The sequence below is a fragment of the Gobio gobio genome (assembly GCF_949357685.1).
Source record: "Gobio gobio genome assembly, chromosome: 25".
Classification (NCBI taxonomy): Eukaryota; Metazoa; Chordata; class Actinopteri; order Cypriniformes; family Gobionidae; genus Gobio; species Gobio gobio.
The window spans coordinates 20,337,627-20,346,570 of record NC_137121.1 but is presented as its reverse complement, the minus strand read 5'-3'; the positions used below and the strand labels follow the sequence as shown (position 1 = coordinate 20,346,570).

The 8,944-nt window shown below is 37.7% G+C and overlaps 2 protein-coding genes across 2 annotated transcripts; one reads left to right on the top strand and one right to left on the bottom strand.

Moving 5' to 3' along the window:
- The first annotated feature begins 327 nt into the window (after positions 1-327).
- On the top strand, positions 328-2,524 carry tmem60 (transmembrane protein 60). The gene is made up of 2 exons (XM_079809377.1): positions 328-432; positions 1,124-2,524. Exon 2 carries the CDS (start codon positions 1,161-1,163, stop codon positions 1,563-1,565), a length of 405 nt encoding a protein of 134 aa, XP_079665503.1. The 5' UTR covers positions 328-432; positions 1,124-1,160; the 3' UTR covers positions 1,566-2,524.
- Positions 2,525-2,757: 233 nt separating this feature from the next.
- On the bottom strand, positions 2,758-8,227 carry fgl2b (fibrinogen-like 2b). The gene is made up of 2 exons (XM_079808698.1): positions 4,935-8,227; positions 2,758-3,949 (listed from the first exon to the last, which is right to left on the bottom strand). Exons 1-2 carry the CDS (start codon positions 8,113-8,115, stop codon positions 3,246-3,248), a joined length of 3,885 nt encoding a protein of 1,294 aa, XP_079664824.1. The 5' UTR covers positions 8,116-8,227; the 3' UTR covers positions 2,758-3,245.
- Positions 8,228-8,944: the final 717 nt, after the last annotated feature.

Below are 8,944 nucleotides of genomic sequence, written 5' to 3'. Positions count from 1 at the left end.
CTATACAATTACATGAAAAATCTGTAATCATTTACAAACCTGTATGAATTTCTTTCTTCTGCTGAACACAAAAGAGGATATTTTGAAGAATGTCGGTAACCAGATGTATTTTTAGTCAATGGAGCCTGTAAACTGTTTGGTTACCAATATTCTTCAAAATATTCTCTTTTGTGTTCAGCAGAAGAAATAAATCCATAAAGGTTTGGAACAACTTGAGGTTGAATAAATGATGACACGGTTTTCATTTTCGGGTGAACTATGTGGGCTGTGTGATGCGCTTCCTCCAGTCCGGTAGGTGGCGCTGCCCACACTTCAACTTAGTCCTTCAAGAGAAGTTGTTTTGAAAACGGATGATCTGTAGCAGTGGGGAAAAGGATATTGGCTTTAATAATCTTTCTGACCAAAAGGCCAGCCGGGTTGTCTTCATTACTGGTAAGTTTTTTTCCAATGCGTTTTTTTCTTTTCGTGGGTTAACCCTCATACAATGGAAGAAAAAAAAGCAGTCCGGTCTGTCTATGCTAGTTTTGTGCTAGTAATGAACAGCTCCTTTATTTTGAGAATGTGTCAGTATGGGACAGTTAAGATAAAATATAAATGATATAAAACAAATTTTCGTTTATTAGAGAGACAGCACATCTGTGTGTCTTACATGTCAAGTAAGTTACAGCCTGGTGGGCAGTTAAATCAACTTGGGGACACTAACTGTAACTAAAACAGTTTAACATTTGAATAAATCGTTGACCACTGGCCATTGCAGTATTTATGATCATGAATGATGTTTGGTTACACTAATATTAAACCTACTCATAGCCTTTTTTTCAAATATGGCTGAAAATGCTTAATAAATACATAAAATGCAATTTACGTTAATACATCTATCTTAAATTATCAGCGTAACATCTATTGACGATTGAAAAAAAAAACAAGTGCATATTAGTTTTAATATTTAATCATATATTAATGAATAATTATATTAATTATCATTATTTTTAATATAGCTTTACATTGTTATCCATTTTAAATGTCCCAACTTGATCTCGAAAGATGCAACTCCACAAGATGAACTAACTGAATGTTTGGCATGTAACGTTAAATTGAACTCGTTTTTTTTTTTCTCTTCCAGATCAGCCTATTGCTGTGCCTTTAGGCCAGCGTTTCAAATGAACATGTCCCTTGCTCAAAGAGTCCTCCTGACATGGATCTTCACACTTATCTTTCTCATCATGCTGGTCCTCAAGTTAGACGAGAAGATCAACTGGAGCTGGTTCCTCATCTTCCTTCCTGTCTGGACCTTTGATCTTATTCTCCTCCTCATGATCATTGTCAAAATGGCTGGCCGCTGCAAGCCAGGGTTCGACCCTCGCAACGGGACGGAGAACTTGAAGAAGCGTGTGTGGTACCTGGTGGCCATGCTGCTTAAACTGGCATTTTGTCTGACTCTCTGTGCCAAATTAGAGCGACTAATGGACATCTTGGTGAGCTCGGTTTGCATCCCTCTCTGGGCGCTGCTCATCGGGGCCATGGTGGAGCTGGGCTACAATGTTTTTCACTTCAGAAGAGACTGAACATATGAACGGTACTCTTTGAAAGCCAGCAGAGAAGTCTTTACTGTATTCTTCAGGAATAAAATCATCTTGAAAGTAGATGTTATTCATAAGGAAGAGAATATATAACGGACAATAAGAATGTACAGCTATTTAAAGCTCTTTATCAGGAATTGCTTGTTTCTTTCAGGCTCAAGGGTGAAGCTGAATAGCCTGTGTTTCGTGTTCACAATGATGCAGGGAGGTTTACGAATTTTGGCTCGGTGAGTTTCCACTCAGGTGACAGAAATGACTGATTGTGAATGTTGCTCAGAATATTTATTGCATTTTAGTGAAACACTGAGATCATTAGCGGCATACCATAATGGACATTTGAAAGGAAAAAAAAATTACAGTTGAAGTGCTGCATACACACTGTTTTTTCAACCAGTACTGTATCATAATATGGTTTGTTAATGGAAAAGACATATGTTCTAATGGTGTATAATTTATAAATTTGTCTTTCTTTATCATACACTTATGTTTGCATTGCAGAACTTGCATAATACATGTTTAAGAAATTAAATTTTCTCTTGTACAGAGTGTGGAAATAATAAAAAGTGATAACAACATCCTTTAAAAAATTATACATTTATTTTCTTTATGACAACTATGTTCAGTCCATAAGTGCATGGTTATATTTACAGAGGTTTACAGGATCATGCAGAGGTGTTAAAATTCAGCTGAAACCCAATTATTCTTGAGATTGGAAATTTGTGTTATTACTTGCTTTATTATTGATATTTTTGTAATTTATTAATTAGCTAATTTTAAGTAATTAAGATCCTAATTTTTAACTGAAATTGAAAGTTTCTCTTATTTGAAAGAATTGTATGTACGGGGGTTTTACAATTTACATAAAAACAATTCCTATGTTTGAAAATAACTAGGGCTGTCAAAAGATTAATCGCGATTAATCGCATCCAAAATAAAAGTTTGTGTTTACATAATATATGTGTGTGTACTCTGTTAATTATTATTTATAAATAAATACACACACATTCATGTATATATTTAAGAAATATTTGCATGTATATACTGTATATACATTTATATAATATATATATATAAATGTTTTATATATAAAAATTATATTTTTTTATTAAATATATACATGCTTGTGTGTGTGTATTTATATATAAATAATAATTAACAGAGTACACACACATATATTATGTAAACACAAACTTTTATTTTGGATGCGATTAATCGCGATTAATCTTTTGACAGCCCTAAAAATAACACTTGGTACTATGAAAATGTACAAATGCTTTTATTTAGCTGGTAAAATTAAAAGATTTTCTTTTTAAAAAAAACTGACAATAAATTGTGCATAATATATCCATGTAAACAATCATGGATTGGCCCAAAAAAAAAACAAAATATACAAAATAGCTGAATCTGTAAATATTATGGTTTTATGCAATACAGTATTTTTAAAGCAACACAAGAGCTCAGTTGTGTATACTAATGCATATGTGTACAGTTCAAAAAACAACATAGATACAGAAACATTGTCATTGTTTATTCAGTTCCGACGTTACAATTTACTGTTAATACATCAGTAACACGAGTAGCAATTTACTTCAAGCACTTCTGTCGTACAAATTCAAAAGATAGCTTAATTTAATTTAATTGGTAGGTTTTTTTAGGGGGTAAATATTAGTTTGCATAGTTTTTAGGTCTTATCATCATTCTAACAGTCTTAAAAGCGTGTCTCTCATTGGTTGGGTAATACTCCATTGTAATATTGTGCCACATACCCCAAAATATCCCATTACGTACCCCTTTGTACTTTGATTGATAATATATCCCATTTAAGTTTGCAGACATGCATGCATCGAACCACCAGCCTGAGCTGTAATAGGCCCCGCAGTTTCCGGAGGGATAATGGTCATTGTCTCTGTCCGGTGTGGTGAAAAGCTTCTGGTCGTGATTGTATTCCTTACTAAACTGCATGGCATTACCGGCTGTACCGGAGTAGCCACCGATGGACAGGCGGTATTGTTGGCTTTCATTGGCCACATAGAAGTGTTCATAATGGGCATATTCTCTGACACCCTCAAAGTCTTCGATTTCTATTCGCAATGACATGTTTTTTGCCTTTGTCAGCAAGTGAATCTTGTCATTGCCAAGCCAAAACTCCCCTATTAGTTTGCCAAATCCGTTCTTGTACTCGTCCCAGGTGCGATTGAAACTTGTGCTGCCGTCGAAGCGATGCTGAATCAATGTCCAGCCTCCACCAGAGGACTCCATGTCACAGAAAACAGGGAACATGCTGTTTTTCGGCCGCGGCGTTACTCTGTATACACCATTCCTTCGTGATTTTGTAGTATAATCAGCGCAGTCTTGTGCAGGTCCTTTTTCTGTAGGCAATAAAAAAGATTTAGGTTACCTCACCCACCCTCTGTTGATAAAAATGCTATTACAATGTGTAAACAACCTAAATCCGCTTGCTTACATTTACTTAAACATCTTCCTTGCCATTGTCATCTAGAGAACTAGAGGAGCCTGTAAGGCATTTTTATTTGTAAAGCTGCTTTGAAGGCATATTTATTGTGTAAAGCGCAATGCAAATAGATTCAATTGGATAGAAATTGAAAAAAAATAAACATTCAAGCTGAAAATCTGGATCATATGAATTTTTAAACGGAAACAGAGCAAGATACACTGAAATTGTTTTCTCTCCGTCTTTCTTGTTAGACCCCAACAACAAAGCTGCGCTTGGCAAACACTTAATGTTTAATTTAAGAGATGCGCAACTGTTAAATATAATACATAAAAATGTGGGCCACCTGGATATATTTATTCATAGTTTCAAGAAGGGCAACGAGGCCAAATTTTGCTAATTTATGCACAGGATGGTACGGAACTTAGTCTACATCCATTAATTATGCATTGCTGAAAAGTCTTTGACTTTGAGCCCTTCCTCAAGCTCAACAAAGACACCACATCCTGATACATCAGACAAAAGAAGACGCCTACAGCTGGTCCTCTTCACAAAAACCACAACATCTGCTACTCAGATGATGATCTATAAACCTCTTATCTTTGCTGTGGAGAATTTTGGAATCCTATCACACTATCAAGATAAAGTGCCTGTGTTAGAGGATACTTTCATATTATATTATTTCCAGAAAATGATTATCTGGGTTGCTTTTACCTGTAGTTATTTTTAGAGATGTGTTTGCGCTCTCCTGAAACCTTGAGTGTAGTCCTGTACAAAGTGTCATAGTGACTTATTCCACTATACTGTAAGTTTTGTGTCAGATAAACATGCACTTCTGCCATACTCTAAACACTCTGGAGTGTTTTCGTAGTGCGAATGGGTTGGGTATAATAATTCCTTACCTCTTCCATAGTCCAATGGAGGCCTGGTCTGGGTTGTAGACTGTTGGGTTGACGTAGTCTTACAATCACTTAGACAGGTGCTGTTGATCTTGTTCTCAACTTTCTCTCTCTCTGTTACCTCACCACTGACTGCATGTGATTTAAATCCCTCGGCTGTGTCCTCTGGGCTGAGTGAGAAAAGCTTTGAGCCCTTAATTTCTTCAACATTTGTAAGCGTTTCCAAAACAACTGGAATTGTGTAACTCCCTTCACTATAACCTTGGGCCGTGTCTGCACTGTTTGGGTTGGATACTATCTCCCCAGGGTTTCCTTCCACTCGGTCTTTATTGAGTTGAATAAGTTCCAGTTCTCTTGTTGTTCCGATATTTTCAAAGCTTATGGGTGTTTCCCGACTGACATTTTTAGCCATTTCGACATGCGTGTTTGTAATTGTACGAATGTTTTTTGTACCATCGCCATGGTCTGTGTCCGTAAAAGAGATTGGCGAGGTTGTGAATTGAGTTGTTCCTTGTTTCTTAGATAACTCTTTCTTTAAGGTGGATGCAGTTGGCCTTTTCTTCCCACTGCTGGTCTTGTCCACTTCAAATGGGGGTTGACTGCTAGTATCCGCAGTTCCCAAGTTAAATGTCTTGCTTTCTTTCCCACCAATATGTGAATTTGTTGCTCCACTTTGTGTTTTAGAATCCTCTGCGTTCCCAATGTTTGATATCAACACAGTCTCACTGTTGTCTCCAATTTGGTACTTATCTTCTTGAACCTTTTCCAAATCTTGTACATCACCTGCATTTTGAGACACTGTACTGTTGTTATTTAACCGATGTTTATCCAATACGTTTGACCTCGTCACCTGTGGGATGTGTTTGATTTCTTCTTTTTGTTCTTTTTCTACAGTAGATGTTGCACCAGTGGGCCTGAAGAATTGAGTCACTGTGCTTACCTTTGTCTTGAGACCTCTGTTTATGTTTGTCTCAGAGATTGGCTTCTTCCTTATATAACTTTGTTTTATAATTCCAGTGCCATTATTCCTGCCCATATTGCTGCTTCTAACTGGGATGGACAACCTCAAAGGTACTCCAACAGTCCTGTTTGCTGACATTTTGGTTATAATATTAGGTCGTCTTAGTTTGGGGCCTCTAGGAGGAATCACAGTTGTTGGATGTATCTCTGAGTTTCTTAGGAGGTTTGTCTTATGTTGTCTTATGTTGTCTTGACTTACTTCCGGTATCTTGCTGATGTCCTTGTTATACTTTGAATGTTCCTCTTCAACTTTAGCTTTGAGTGGAGTTATTAAAATTCTACTCGTCCCCTGGCCTACCACAGGTGATTGAACCGTACTGGTCAAACTCGCTGTACTGTCTATCAATTTACTCTTTACAGTTGGGACAAGGTTAGGCTTCACTTGATCTTTTTCCAACAAAATGGTTTTGCTGTGCCTCGGGATGTCCTTTTTCACAGTGCCTTCACCCAGTGAGTTAATACCAATTTCCTCCTTTGGCCCTTCAGTGAAAGTTCCTGGCTGTATCTTATCTTTAAGATCTGGTGACAGTGGATTAACTGTCCTTTCATTAAAAGTGCTGTCAGCTTTATCCAAAACTGTGGAATCAATTTGTCCATTATTAGTTTCTCCATATGGGTTTAGATATTTTTCATTTTCCACCTGTCTGCCTCGGAAAGGCAAGTCCTCTCTATCCACTTTGGAGCTAGTCTCTGCCTCGCTACTAATAACAACCAGACTTTCAATCGGTCCCGCATGCTTCTTTTCCTCTTTAAATATGTTTGGCTGTTCAGCTTGATTCATAATGCTGGAGAATGACTTATTTGTTGCTTTGTGACTCACATCTCCTTGGTTTTCTTTACTCTGCTTTGTTGGAAGTTTTGTAATCTCAGTATTGGTTAACTTTCTCAAATTGTCCTCCCTAAGTATAGTGACTTGGCTTGCATTTTTCAGCCCATGTCCATCATCTGTTGTGGGACCAGAAACCCTACTGATGTCTTGTTTGTTTTGGTCATCTGTTGACGGGATCGGTCCACTGATTGCCCCAGGTTTTGTGTTTGCTATGTGAGAACTTGTTTCCTTTTCCCTCATACCACCACTTCTCGCTGGGGAAAATCCAGCCTCATCTGGCTCAGTCTTGACCGTCATGTCCCTAGTTTGTGGATTAGTCTTCCTCACCAAAGCAGGGTTCTTCAGTCTGTCTTCATTGTTAACCTTGGCAACTCTACTGTTTATGTAGGATCCCTTTGGCCTCAATGGTCCACCTGCTCCAGGAAACTTTACAACCCTTCTGTTCCCAGCTGATGTGCTTAAATCCATTGCCTTGGTGTTAGCATCCCTTGAAATGCTGCCTAACCTGTTCGCATCAGGCACATTCTGCACTCTTCTTCTCATCGCCAGGATGCTAGTGATGTTCTTTACACGTCCATCCCTTAGATTGTTTGGCTGCAGTTTCCCATGGGTTGCGAATTGTACATTGTCCTTTTTTCTAGGTTCTACTAATTCGCTTCGCTTAGACTTGAGTTCCCTTTCCTCAGGTGTAGGCGAGACCACCAGTTTGACCTCAGATATGTCCTCTGGTGTCTCATCAAGTGAGGGGTTAAATATTTTTACATCCCTGCTCATCTCAGACCTCTGATCTGTGGTGCTTGGGTTTAGATCAATCCTCTGATCAATGTTTGATCTCTGACTTTCCAGAATGGGATGATTGAGCCTCTTCACGGTACTCTTGACAGTTCCTTCACCTTCTGATGTGTCTCTTTGCGGTAGGGTTGAAGTGAAGATCCGGACAACTTGTTCTCCACCATGACTTTGTGTCTCCTTGATGCTGATGTTATGCCTTAGACTTTTTCTTTTTTCCTCTTCTTCGCTGTGGTCCTTCCATTCACCCCTTTCAATACTATGCCTGTCCTTGCATTCTTGGCAGTCCCTCCTCAGCTGGTTCACCATTTCCTTTAGGTTCTGCAGCTCTTTGGCCATTGTTTCCAGCTCCCTAAAAGACCTGGGAAGCTGGATGGAGAGAGGAGGGAGGGTGAGCCGATAAGAGCACAAGTTCTCCTCGTCCCCGCAGTGCTCCAGGGGCTTCAGCTTTACCCATGAAGCAGCGTCCTCTGAGGTATCTGGGCAGATGTCACACACAGAAAATGCTAACAGGCTTCCCCATATGTAAAACACAGCGAGCCACATTGTGTCCTGTATGGTGAGCAGGTCTGATCAATGTGTCGAAGAGAGTGAGAGAGAAGAAACAGCAGGGACCGGAGGACCACCTCCCTTTATAGAAGTCTGAAAGTTTAGAGAGGGGCGATGCTCTGTGTAGACTCAACAAAGAGAGTCACAAAGTAACACCCTCTTTGCAGAACGGTCAGCACAGAATATACTCAATTTATCAATAATATTTATCTCAATACTGTCATTGTTGCTCATTAAAAAGTTAATGATTATTGAAATTACTGTTTACATACAAATAAAAACTTGAGATTTTTTTAGATGAATTATTCACCCATGATAACATAATGAGTGATAAGAAGCCAATATATATAATGGTGTCTATGAAGAAATGTATTTTAATGCAAAAAGTGTTGAAATGTCTAAAAAATTAATCGGATATATTTAACACTGCATTATACTTGCTTACTCACAGAATGTATCTTGAATAAAGTGTATTGTGTTTTTTATAAGTATAAACAAGTTTAAAAACAATAATATATGCTAATGTCATAAGACAAAATGCACTTGTATTAAAGATACAGCATAAATAATATCTAGCAATGTTGCTTCGCAAAAAATGTATCTTGGTTTAATTATTTTCAGATTTTAATGGCAAAACCAGATAAAAGTACTTGATTTACTTTTTTGTGATGTTTTAATTGCCATTGTATTTAAACAGCAAACGATCTCTGTTTCATGCATATTTTGTTTTCAACTGGTATCTATAATATTTCTTGCACTACTTTTCTTGACAAGTGGTAATAATTCATACAAGTATTAGATCATGCATACAATTCAGATCAATTCA

Excerpts from the sequence above, each read along its gene's own strand:
- tmem60 (XM_079809377.1), top strand. The coding sequence starts at position 1,161 with ATGAACATGTCCCTTGCTCAAAGAGTCCTCCTGACATGGATCTTCACA.
- fgl2b (XM_079808698.1), bottom strand. The coding sequence starts at position 8,115 with ATGTGGCTCGCTGTGTTTTACATATGGGGAAGCCTGTTAGCATTTTCT. Across the intron at positions 3,950-4,934 it reads TCCATTGGACTATGGAAGAG|AAAAAGGACCTGCACAAGAC; the intron begins GTAAGGAATTAT and ends TATTGCCTACAG.